Source organism: Poeciliopsis prolifica, unplaced genomic scaffold (genome assembly GCF_027474105.1).
Source record: "Poeciliopsis prolifica strain line A6 unplaced genomic scaffold, Auburn_PproV2 SCAFFOLD005, whole genome shotgun sequence".
NCBI lineage: Eukaryota > Metazoa > Chordata > Actinopteri > Cyprinodontiformes > Poeciliidae > Poeciliopsis > Poeciliopsis prolifica.
This window is the reverse complement of record NW_026562380.1, coordinates 5,998,573-6,012,042: the sequence shown is the minus strand read 5'-3', so window position 1 is coordinate 6,012,042 and position 13,470 is coordinate 5,998,573. Positions and strand designations below refer to the sequence as shown.

The 13,470-nt window shown below is 39.1% G+C and overlaps 1 protein-coding gene across 1 annotated transcript in view; it reads left to right on the top strand.

Annotated features, from left to right (window-relative positions):
- The first annotated feature begins 1,339 nt into the window (after nucleotides 1-1,339).
- Nucleotides 1,340-13,470, top strand: part of itga9 (integrin, alpha 9) — a 63,720-nt gene continuing 51,589 nt past the window's right edge. The window contains exons 1-6 of the mRNA XM_055029581.1: nucleotides 1,340-1,760; nucleotides 1,958-2,085; nucleotides 6,157-6,263; nucleotides 8,189-8,312; nucleotides 9,992-10,059; nucleotides 13,158-13,287. Coding sequence (XP_054885556.1) covers nucleotides 1,585-1,760; nucleotides 1,958-2,085; nucleotides 6,157-6,263; nucleotides 8,189-8,312; nucleotides 9,992-10,059; nucleotides 13,158-13,287 — 733 coding nt within the window. The 5' untranslated portion in view covers nucleotides 1,340-1,584. The remainder of the gene's footprint in view (nucleotides 1,761-1,957; nucleotides 2,086-6,156; nucleotides 6,264-8,188; nucleotides 8,313-9,991; nucleotides 10,060-13,157; nucleotides 13,288-13,470) is intronic.

Here is a 13,470-nt window from a genome sequence, read left to right as displayed (position 1 = left end):
TTCTGACAAAGTAGTATTTAAAAGAAAAAGACAGCTGGAACATGGAGATTGCAAAAATTCTGGGTTTATTCAGTTTTTCCCCTTCTTCAGCTAAATTGTTGAAAAGTTTGCACATGAGCTCACACCAAGAAGATGAAGTCACTATTGAATATAATTCCTCTTATTTATTTGAGATTCAGTAAGTCAGCAGGTGCAGTTTTTTGCTAACTATATTGGAGAAGCAGGGAGTTTCTTCAACCAGATGTTTTTCCAAGAACTTGTCAAAACTAACAGAAGCAGAAGCTGAAAATATTCTACAGTATTAAACGGGTTTTGACAGAATTACATTTTACTCCAGGTCTGCTAGAGGCTAATATATTAGGTCTGGACTTTAATTAGACCATTCTAACGCATACATTTGATTTGAAACATGTCATAATATCTTTGAGTTTTTATGATTGTGGTTTTGGCGAAAGGTGAGCTTTGAAACTCCGGAACAACTTTTTCCTTGTGTTCCTGCTTTGTTCATTGTCTTCCATGATGCTGTTTGTTCACTAACGTTCTCTAATAAACATCTGAGGTGGTCACTGAACATCTGGATTTATACTCGGATTAAAATACGGTCCTTAAAGATGTCATCTTAAGTGGTTGAAAATATTTAGGATTATGGCAGTGAATATGGCTGTAAAAGGGGACTGTACACATACAATGCTTTGCAGATCTATCTATATATGTGTGTGTGTGTGTGTGTGTGTGTGTGTATAATTTTCCTTCACAATAATCTGCTACTTTATGTTGGTCCATCACATTAAATGAAAAATCCTTTTAAAGTTTTTGGCTGTAATATGACAATCTATAAAAAATGTGTAGCGGATTTCATAAATTCAAGCATAAAGAACAGTAGAAACTGAACATTTTTCATATTTACTCAAGACATTTTCTTAATATGCCTGCTAAAAATTGAATGCACTTGATATTATCAGATAAGCTCTTGAACAAACGCCACTGGGTGCAAAGTGAAGAATGTTTGTGTTTTTGGCCTATAGGGGGCGCCAGTAAGCGCTCGTTTTTTTTTTCTCTTGAGCTTGAACCCCAATAAAGCTCATGGGTGTAATGTGACGCTGTGCGCCTCAAAACCATTCACTTCTTTGTATGACTCCCTCCACAATTAAAAAAAAAAAAACACATTATTTCCCGTCGACACCTTCACAATAAAGTACCGCATTCATATTAGCAGTTTGGCCAATCAGTTGAGAAACTCTGACGCTTTTACTTTGAGAATTCAAAAACGCCTCTTTATTTCCAGGCTACTTCCTACGGACATGACTGCTGCATTTATCAGATCGACAGGGAGCAACAACTTCCCCAGACTGACACAGAATGGAGAGAAGCTGACGCACGTTATTTACCGGACCGTTAACTTCCCTCCTCTGGACTTTGCTTGCGCTACCGCAGAATAAATGAGGCGCTAAACGAAGCGAGATCATCTTAAAGTTCATTTGCAAAACTTGGAACCAGTGGAGATCTAAGGATATATTCATACTTTGTGTATTTTCGTAGCTTTTGGACACGTTTACCGCGTTATTACGCACGACGCGCAAAGGGATGGCTCCTCCGCTAAAACACAGAACGAGCGTGCAGCAAAGTTTTTATGTCTTTCTCTCTATTTCGCTGGCTTGCTCTTACAATATTGACTTAGAACATCCTTTGGTGTTTCAAGGACCAAGTTCTAGCTTTTTTGGCTACTCTGTGTTGGAGCATTTTCATGACAACACACGCTGGTGAGTCCCAGAGTTCCTGGAAAATATATGTATTCTATCTTAATTATGCATTGGTTTTTTTTTGATATCAAGACATGTCTTTTAAACCTTATAAATGTGAACGTCGAAGACATTTTGATGTGCTCCATGTTCCGTTTTCTTTCATCCTTTTTGGAGACGAAGTTTCGCGATGCTCTCCCCTCTCTTTATGTGTGCAGGCTCATAGTGGGCGCACCGAAGGCAAACTCTACCTACAGCAGCTCGGTGCGCTCTCCCGGAGCTGTGTTCAAGTGCCGGGTCCACAGTAACCCCGAGCGGCGCTGCACAGAGATGGACCTGGGAAGAGGTCAGTCACCGCGACGCGACCGCTGCTGCGTTTTAGCGCAACTTCTCACATCCCCACTGCCGTATCTCTGCAACGCTTGATCCTAAATGTATTTCAAGTAAAAACTGCATCTGGTGCCACACAGTCCACATATCTCTCTCTCTCTCTCTCTTCTTTATTCTTTGCATGCACTCCCCTCTCAACCATCTGCTTTGTTTTATCAGAATAAAGCCGCCTTATATTCTGCTCTTAACGACCCTCAAGTTTTGTTTTTTAGCTCTCAAAACAAAGGAGTCATGTGTGGAGAACTTCATAAATATTTTGATTTATATGATTTATGGTCTTACTAATATTTTTCAAGCACATGAGCCAAGAAAGTTGCTATTTAGCACTCCCTTCTCCTTATAAAGCCCCCATCATGCTCTATTCTTCTGGTCAAGCCGCAGAGGGTGCACGCATGGCTTTAATATTTGCTCTGCTCTCTGCCAACGTGTAACTAAAACAAAACACAGCAGACAAGCAAAAACAGTCCCAGGGAAACACTAATATGTCATAACTCTGACCTTCGTGGAAATATCGCAGAAATGACTTAACTGCTATTCTCATTGTTTCTGAAACATTTACTCAACAATGGCAGTAAAGTATAAAAAAGGGACGCATACTGTGTTGAAAAGGGGCTTAGGTTCATTTAAAATACACACGTTTGTAGTTTAAATGATAGATGAGATTGCTCCAATATTAGTTAATACTTTAGAGAACCACTTTTCACTGTAATCACAGTTGTTTGGGGTTTTAACCAGCTTTGCATTTCAAAACCTTGCTGTAATTACTTGTTAATCATTTCGGATTTAGGTCTTGACTTTGACTACACCATTCAAATACTTGAATATACTTTGTTCTAAATCAGTCCTCGGTAATTGTGGCTATACATTTTGGGTTGTTTTTCTGCTTTTAACCTACCAACCCAATCTAAAGTTTTCAGTGGTCTCTAACAATTTTTCTTCTATTTTCATGTAATTAGCGCCCTATCAATCTAGTAAGAAGGCACAAGGTATAGAGATGGTAATGTCCAGATTGTAGGCCAAAAAAATTTACTTTGGCTTCTAAACAAAAATAATAATAATAATAATTAAAAAAAAAGAAAGTAGATAACAAATACATTCTGGTGCTCCATGTGTTTTTCAGTCTGTTTGATGGACTCTGATGTTCGTCCTTCGGAAGGAAGTAGTGAGAACAGATGAAGCCCAAGATGAGAGTGATTCCTCAGAATACATATTTCCTTTCTGGTTTGTCAGAGCAGATTTCTTTGCTGGACAGTCGTGGTGTGTCATTTATCTCTCCTCCGCACCACCCACTTCAGTTCAACTAGAAAACCACTTTGTGCAGCAGCAGGTCAAAAGTTTTCCGATTACAGATACAGATCCAGGGGGTGGATAAGATTACTTTAACTTCCTGAGGAAGAAAGGAAGAAGTATGCTGGTCTTTCCTCTCCAACTGAAACATGTTTGTGCTCTTATCAGATCAATTCGAGATGAAATACCACTTATTATTTCCTTGCTTTTGGAGATATTTAATTTCTGATTACATAATAATGACACAATTTTCTTAAGTACTGAACCTCTTCCATGTTGTCCATTACCAGACCTACTATGGTGCAATATTTTTTTAGTCCTGTTACATGGTGGGTCAGTCATGAACACGTCCTTGAGGTCCGCTTCTGTTCAAAACAAGGACGAAGTTCATTCTCACTCTGTGGTCTCCAACTCTTCAAGAGCTGCAGCAATGAAAGTTTCAGACACTTCCCTGCTCCATCACAGTTTAATCAAATGATTGAATCCCCTCTTCAATGTGACATCAAATTTATTTTCACCACTGTTTGCTTGATTCAGGCATGCTGAAGCAGCGATTTAACTAAAACCTGCAGGACGAGCTCTGGTCGACTGGAGTCGGAGAGTTGGAGAGCAATCTGTCCTCAAGAACAGATTAATACTCCATTTTAGTCGAGGTCTATTGGGAATAATTGATTTGAAGGCAGAACTAAAATCAACAATTCAAATTCTAATAAAGCTTTTTCTCTGCTATACATGAATTTGTCTGTGCCTGTTATTTAGGACTTTATTTTCACAGAAAATGAAATTGAAGCCTGAGTTTTCATGCATTTGTTTCTAATATGCATTTTAACATTCTGCATATTGTTACACTTCTATTTAAATATACGTTTCTTATTGGAGATACATCACTTGTCAGTATTTCTGAAGTTTGTTTTCAGTGTCAGTGTCTCATCATCACAAGACCTCAGGTCTGACTCAGTGGTGATCTGGGGATCATGTCCTTTCTGCTTTTCTTCTCAATGCAGTTCTTCATGAGTTTGTAGCCATTCTCACGCTTTAAAATGAATGACTTATCTGATGGGAATTGGATAATGGATAAGATAGAGAAAAATCTAAACATGTGAAGCGCCCACAGCACTTTCACCAGACTTAACAATTATGGGAGCAGTTATTACTTTTAATGCTAAAGGTAATAACTGATAAGTGTTTCAAGTTTTAGGAATACAATGCATGTTATTATCTAGGGCTGGTTTTGCTTTGCAAATGTGTTTATATTTCTTCAACTTTTTCACGTTTTGTCACATTGCAACAACAGATTTCATGATATCAGATTTGTTAGATCATTTTAATCAGTCATGTTGAGGCAATTCTTTGCAGCTATAGTTTTATGAGGGGTGAATTTCTATCAGCTTCTCACATACTGGAATACTGCATCCATCTTTCCCACACATCTGACCAGCTTTCCTCTCAATCCTGAAGAAAAGCATTCCCACAGAATGATGCTGCTACCACCATGTTTCACTGATGTTGTATGCAGCGTTAGTTTTTCACTTACTGTGTTTGGCACATAGACCAAAATGATACATTTTGGTTTCATTTGATTTTCTAACATCAGTGCTCTGCTGTCCTTCATGTTCTAGAATAATTCAAATTATAATTTCTGTCTGCATGACTGATTGCATTTTCTCTTCTCTCTCTCTTTTTCTACCAAAGACTGGATGACAAAAGTCTTCACTCTGCTGCATTGGTCTCAGCCAAGCCCTTTCCTGATGGGCAGTTTTGTTTAGAGAGACTTCAGTGACCTTTTTATTTGTTGTTTTTGTTGTGCTGTTTATGTATTTTAGATATATAAAAGGTTTTCCAGTTTCAGTCTTTAGAAATTAAAGTTAATTAAACTTTGAGAGGGCATATTTGCATTATTGTACCATCACCATTAAGTTACCTGGAAATGGTCTCAACATATGAACAACATTTAGCAAACTGGACTTCGTATTGTTCTCTTTCAGTGACTTTCTTCTTGCCGCTCTTCCATAAATTCAAAATTAGTGCAGTGTATGTGAAATAGTTTTCTTATCAGTAGAATTTTTTACCTCAGCGGTGGATATTTGCAGCTCCTGCAGATCTATTCTGGGCCTCTTCATTGCTTCTGGATTTAAAACTTGACTACATGAAGGTTGATGATTATGTCCTGATTGATTGAATAGAGCTCTGAGTGATGCCTAAAGCCTGTGATGTTATTTTTTATCATAACTCTCTTGTTTGTGTTTTAATGTTTTCTAAAACCTCTGACACCTTCACAGAACAGCTGGTTTTATACTGACATTACATTACACATACATGGTTGCACTGGGCTTGTTTAGCGGAACAAGATATCTTAAGGTGACAATTTTGTATGCTTCCTTCCATTTTAATATTGTTGAGTAATGTTTGGCTAGTTTGTCGCATAAGTCACCAATTAAAACAGTAAAGTTTGTGTTTGTAATGTGAAGAATCACAGAAAATGCGTTCATATTTTTTGGAAGGCACTGTATTCAGAATGATGTTGATCTGAAAGTTAAGTATTGCTGTGTTATGGTGAATTTGACATCGTTGTTTATGGATTTGGCTGGAAGATTCGATGGAAACATCTGTGCAGAGTAGCATTAGTTATTTATGATCGTCTCAAACCGTGAGTTGTGTAAAATCACTTCTACAATCAGAGTTGGCTTCTCCCTCCGTCCTGATGCCTCAACGTCTGAAAACTGCTCTCTTTGTCTTTCAGGAAACAAACCCAGAGAGTCGTGTGGGAAGACGTGCCAAGGAGACAGGGATGACGAGTGGATGGGGGTCAGTCTGGCCCGCCAGGACCGAGCCAGCGGCAAAATACTGGTGGGGCAAAGTTTCTTCTTCTGCAGCTTATTCAATAGGAACCATGTCTACTCGTAAAGCACAGACCAGATTATGCCCACATCATTGTTACAAATGTTTTACCCCGAACCGCACTGTTAAACCACAGCTGGCCCCAGCATTACTCCCTAGCTTTGGGTAAAAACGCCTCTCTTTCCATCCTCTCAAGCTCCGCCTGGCACAGATAATAAGAGCGAAGGATTTAAAACAAGTTTTCTCTGTGCTTCCTTGAGTCAGGGAATGTGGAATGATGCCTGGAAATGACTTTTACGTAATTTTGCAAAACCTTCAGCTTTTGTTTGGAGTGTTTAAGTCGGTTGTTACTGGCTTGGATGAGGTCAGAGTGGCGTAGATTCGGGACGTGCTCGTTTGCACACGGATCTATAGCGGCTGGCAGAGTTTGTTTAGGCTTCAGCCCCCACAGCAGAGGTCCCACGCAAGGGGCAGCCTTTCATTAAATATTAACCCCTGTCCTGCTGCTAAGAGCAGTCAGCAGAAACTGGGGTTTCTTATTAGTACCACCAATGTGGAAGCTTTCCTGACAGGTGAATACTTTGGAAAAACTTGTTGCTGGATGATTTGAACAGAAATCAAAAACAAATCCTGTCAGAGACAGAGCTCAGTTTGCTTTTGATCTCTAGAGCCTCCATTGTTTGGTACAGTTTATAGAGGAATGCTCTGGTTTCGAACCTTCGCTTCGCCAGCCTGTCAGTCAAAAACTCGACAGGTCTTGGACGTGGGACTCGCGTTGTGTAACTGAAAAATCCCTTTTAGGCGCACTCTCTCGCAGTTCTGACAGCAATGCGATGAAACAGAGGAGGCGGCTCTGTAAAAGCCACGTGTTGCCGTGCCTCTCCAAAAGCACGGACGCTTTTCTTTTTTTTTTTTTTTAATCTCACCCGAGCACACTCAGCAGAGAAAAAAAAAAAAACGGCTGCTTGGCAGATGTGTACAGCGGTGATTTCATCCGGGCGAGCTTTCAGTGAAAGCTTTGTTTGTGATGATGGAGTTTTTTTAAAACAGGAACATCGCAACCCTCATATTACTTGTCCCAAAAGTGAGCTGAGTTATCTCTGTTTTTACTAAAAAAGGACAGAAATGCTACATTTTGCCACCGGTGAAGTTGTACTTTAAAAGTTTAAAGCATGTTTCTCAACATTGCATCTTGTTTCCAGAGAGTCATCTGATGCTGTGTTTATGTCTGCAGGCTGCAGAGCTCTGGTGTCTGAATAACTGTGTGTGTGTTTCTGTGGGGAAGCGAGGAAGGGATGTTGGTTTCTCTTTATTGGGAGAAGGGGAATTAAACGTACTTTGTCTGCACAGAGGTTTCCAGGACTGTCCCCAGGAGCCCAACATCGATCCCCAGGAGGACTAAATTATTACCACATTTGTGCATGCATGCAGCCATTTTCCAAAATCCAGACACGATTATCCCGTTTGGTTATGAATCTGTGGAATGTCTCATTTTGGAAAAAGAACAACAAAATATTATTTCAATATTGCTCAAATGTCACCCAGCAAAACAAGCTCCCTATTTGGAAGTCGTCTAAGTCTCGTCTGTCTTTTGATCTGGTTCTTGTTCCTGCCTGCTTGGCCTCATGGTTTCTCCGGTTTGCTGTTTTGCAATAAAAGCACAAATGTTGATGAGAAAATACATCTTGGCAAACACAGATCTCGGTCTGCAGCAGAGATATTCACACCACAGACCATGGCTGTTACAGCATGGTCGGGTCTTATGGACGGCCTTTAATTTCCCCTCCCTCTCATTGACGATCATCGGATGGCCGCAGAGACGCGTTGACTCCAGCTCAGCGAGAAGGAAGCTGCTGAGGCGATTAGCGCGGTGGAAGGAGGCCTGAAGTGCTCGTGTTGTTGCTGAATGAGATTATCTCTCTTTCCCCTCGCAGGCTTGTGCTCACCGCTGGAAAAACGTCTACTACGACTCAGAGCACATCCTTCCACACGGGTATTGCTCCATCATCCCCCCGACACTGCAGGGAAGAACAAAGCCGCTCATCCCTTGCTATGAAGGTACACAAAGCAGAGCTTCACAATATTTACAAATGAAAATGGGTGAAGAGAAAATCTGAAAAGTGTGGTGTGCATCAGCACCACTATGTTTGGTAATAGGGTCAAACAAATTATCACAGAGCACCTGTAGATTGAATTGGATGCCTTCTGGGGTTTAGATTGGGCCTAAAAAGTGTCTGACCTGATTAATTAGGTTTAAATCAAACCCGAAATATTATTTTAAGTAAGATTTCTTCTACTTTTGTTATTAGAGTACTGTTTCAATGAGCATTTTTTAAACTCTATCCTGGTTGTTATTAAGGAGTATTAGACAAAAATGTGTTGCATAAATATGTCACATCACACTTTTCATATTTTATCTGTGAAAAATCAGAAAAGTGTCTATAATTTTTCTCACTTTGCTCTACTTTGTGTTGGTTTTTCATGTTAAATCTCAATAAAATACGTCACAGTTTTTGGTTTTATTGTGACAGAATGGAGTATGAATGTTTTTACAAGACACTGAAAGCTTGGACTGTCTGATAGAGATGTGTCAAGTTCATTTTCATTTCAGGGCAAGTTAAGATGTCCTGATAAAAATAATAAATGAAACTGAAGCACTTTTAACATTGTTGCAATTTGGCACTATGCAAATAACACATTTGATTTTAGTCATAAAACAATATTTAAGCATGCAACCGTTATCTTGACAGTTTTATTTATGTGGCCTTCTAGTTTCCAAATGGCCACGTAAATGACTAAGGCGGACCAGATGTTGCCTGCGGACCTTCAGTTTGACATGTGGTCAAAAAAGTTTCTCTTTAAAAACAGAAACAAATTGCCTGGATAATTAAAAATGCTAAGCCTGATTGTACATGGCTGCCGCCCACGTATTTCTGAGATCTCCTGACCTCGCTAACTTTTCTTGGGATACCTCAGGTCCCGCTTCGGCTCACTGTTATTCATCACGGTGCGTTATCTCAACAGCCAGCCTCATCACCCGGGAGGCCGATCTCTCCCTCCGGCCCGTAATTGGTGTTCTGGCTGGAGCAGCTGGTTGGGAGCGAGCATCAATCTGTCTCCCTTCAGTCTAAAAAGACTTTTACTCTCTGAAACGCTTCTCGGCAAAGGTGCAACACAAGCAATGACTTCGGCTTGGTTTCCCAGAAGCTCTGTAAATTTGAAAAAAAAAATGTTGATTATAATAAATCAAATCTATTTTCTCCCTGATTGTTCTTTTTTTACACGTGTGGTAAAAAAGGAATGTCCACCCTTGAATAACTTGAATTAAGTCATGCCAAAATGTTGCTTGTATAATTTCGTAGGTGATGTATTGAGATATATACCAAATTCCGCTTTGCACCGTAATTGTGCTCTCAGGTCAGAATTATACTTCCTTTCCTTCTTTTCACTGCCAGCAGTTTGACACACAGAGCATGCAACTGTATTTACAATGCATTTTCCTTAAATCCAAGCTCAATATTTTTGTAACCTAAGAGCAAGGCCCCCTTCTCCCTTTCCAAGTAAGAGGTCGTTTTGTTGAAAGTGAAGCTGCAGCCCTTCCTTCAGTCTGTTTTGTGCCGCTGGATTCCTCTTGGATTGGTCTTTGACTAGCTCCATATGGAATGCAGGAGAAAAACAGCAGTAAGCGCTGGCTCGAGCAAACAGCAAAATAATTTGTGGTTTGTTTTTTCTTGCAGACTATAAGCAGAAGTATGGGGAAGAGCACGGCTCGTGCCAAGCTGGGATAGCGGGAGTTTTCACAGAGGTCAGTGGCAGTTCTTCTTCGTCCTCATATTTAATCCCTTGTTTCTGCTCATGTGATAGAAAGATGTCATTGCCTTCCTGCTTCTGAAACGTCATCAGTCAGCTGATTCTTTGATAAAGTTTAAGATGGACTTTCCAGATAGAAACAGAACATCAAAATGTCGGATTGTCATATCAAATGTGACCTTTGTCTTAAATCACATTAAGAAATAGTTCAAATGAATCAAAAGTTCAACTTTTCTTCAGACTGGTTTCATTTGTAAATGTATACATCTCGACTCTTCAGTTTAATATTCCAAGTCGTAAAATGTTTTCCAAGGAGTCAGATCCACACATGAGTGTAAGTATACTTCCTATACAAAACTAAAACCTCAGTTGTTTCACAATATGATGTGATAAGTGATGTTTGGTGATGATAGAGATAATTTATCATCACATGCTCAGTCTCAGTAAAGTATAACTTTTCAGATTTATGCTTTATAGTCGATCTTTTCCCTTAAAAATGAGCAAGACTACTTCTGCAGGTCCAGTTTTATAGCTATCATTTTGATTTTCAGCATCAAGTTATTTTGCTTCACTCAAAGTGAAGTCTGAGTCAAACAAAATACCTTCTACCAGTCAAGAGCAACAACAGAAGCATTAAATACTGCCTTCTTCTTCTTCTTCTTCTTCTTCTTGATCTTTCACACACAAAAATGATACAAATTCATCTGACTTATATTTACCATGTCCAGCTCATATAGTCTGGATTTGATTTTGGTCTCAATGTGCAGACCTGGTTTTAAGTTACCAGTTAAAGACAATGTGTTAGATTTACAGTTTTGACATGAAAGTTCATTGCAGGTTAACTGGTTTGTTAGTCAGGCTACCTGCTCTGATCGTTCAGGCTGCAATCCGTAACCACCTGTACTTTTGGGGCCGATCCTTTTGTTTCCACTAAAATATTAACATAAAGCTCAATTTGTATTAAATTTAAGCTTGAAAAAAATTGTAGTAACTGCCGTTCCATGATACTGTCCAGAGCCAGAGAAAAGTCCAATCAAGTTGTCATTTCTCTAACGTCTCACTAAAACTACTTTGAATTCCAGGGAGAACATTTTTGTGGATTTGAAGCCATAACTTTTTAAAACATTGTTATACTTTATTACTCTGAACTGTTCCATACATAATTCACAAAATAAACTCTGTTTTGTAATTAAATACTCTTCATAGCCCTCATGTGAAATACGATTGGTATTTGGATAACTGATCTCTTTTAATATTTTGACATTTTAATTTATGCACCAGATTGCTCCTCGTGATCATCCTTACTGTGCATTTTTTCTTTTCAAAGGAGTCTTTTCATAGCAAAAACTTCAAGGCATCTTTATTCTTCCTGTGCTCTTTGTTGACTTTAACTCTGGTATTCCAAGGATAGTTATCAGGAACGTCCTCCATGGTGAACAGAACGGGATCTTTTTTCACATTTGTTTAAGAAGTCAAATGATGTGGAAAATACGAATTCTCCAGTTGCATTTGCACGAATGTTTACATCAAAGCAACAGACGCTGAACTGATTAACTGCTGATAAGTGTTAGCTTATGTTTCCACGTGCAGCGTTGGTAGGAAAGGCTGTGACTGGTGTGCTTCCACGAGATAAATGGTTAAAAAAGCAGGACCATCCTTTGAAGCTTACATGACATCATCCCTGGATGCGGAGAAGCATTTTGTATACATCTGGTGTCAAAAACATTTTCTCTGTTTGGTCAGTGAAATTCAACAGTAAACAGAGAAATTAAGTTTTGAAAAGTTTTTAGAAAATACATTTACTGGCAAAATTAGGTTTACAGCTTGTATATGCAACAAGTTCAAACTTGTTTGTTTTCTGTACAATCACATAAAAATACTTTCCTGATGTTAGCATGTGTGCCATATTTCTCAGGTTACATCGAACCTCTAAACTTTAGACCCACAGTAATATGCTGTGGACTTTAAGTAACCTGAATATGTCCTCTAAACAGAAATGACTTAGTGGGAGGTTTGAGAAGACATGCAAGACATTTCATAATAAGAAATTTTATATTTTACGTTACATCTTGATATTTCAAATGAATAATTAAAAAAATTGGCTTGGAAATTAGAAGAGAAAAAGATTGCCATGCCTATTTGTGCACGCTGATGTTTAATTCTACTTAGTAATGATAAAATACAGAGAAATACAAGTAACCTGTTTGACATTTTGTTTAAAATGTCAAATAAGCAAAGTACCACAGTTAGCTGAAGGATTAATAGAGAAATGAAAAATGTTAAGAGTGCATGTGGAACGGGAGAAAAAATTTAAAAACAGATATAGGAGCAAACATGAGTTAAAAGTTTGTACTGGTTTAAGCCAGTTTAAGGTAGTATTTTGTGCTAAAATTTTGTGCCAGAAGTTTTGTGCTAAAAATAAAAATCTTTAATTTGTTGTGGGAGATGTTCTAAATTGCCTCTTGCGAAAGCTGTACACAGACCCGAGCTAGAGACGTAGAGAAACAAAGATGGAAACTCGAGACATTGTTAGGCCACCTTTTTTTCCATGGTTGGAGACTGTCAGAGAGGATCTGGTAAACCATTTGAACACCCCCCCTACCTTCGAAAGAATGTGAAGAATTGAAAGAAAAGGCATCCAACTGTTCAGGTTTTATCCTTGTCTGAACTTTTGCTCCGTGTGCCTGGTGGTTCCCAGATGTTTGACGCCACAGCACAGGGACGGCATACTGCTGAGTAAGGTCCTGACTGTGTTGTTTAGTGTGTTTGTTCAAAGGAAGCGTTCCTGGTGCTAAATCCACATTCCCCGGTGTAACTGACAGGCATAATAACCAAGGGATGCAGCATTTTTCCTGGAGTGTTTTTAATCAGAGGGAGTGTCTCAACTGATGCCCCAATCATTTAACAAGTTTCTCTTACTCCTTAATTCCACCAATTAACGGCTTCTCTTGGCACGTGATGTGTTTATAAGCAGATAGCACAAACCAGTCTGTGGTCACTGGTTAACCAGACATCCACCCGGCAGTGTTTTTCCTTTCCTTTCCCTGTTTTTATAGTAGGTTTCCGCAGTTACATGTATTGTTTTATGCTCAGGAGCTGGTGGTGATGGGGGCGCCGGGGTCGTACTACTGGACCGGGACGGTTAAGGTGTACAACATGACTTCTGACACCTACTACAGCCCGAACAAAGACAGCATTGACTCACACAGATACAGCTACCTTGGTGAGAACCACTTGCGCAAATGATTTAATGGTATTTTTAGCCATTGCATTTGAATTGTTTTTTTTGTTGTTGTTGTGTTTTGTTTTGTTTTTTATGTATAATGACTTCTCAGCAAGCCACTTCACTAACAAATGAATAATGTTTAAAAGTTAGAATTTATTGCACAGATTGAAGTTTATAGTG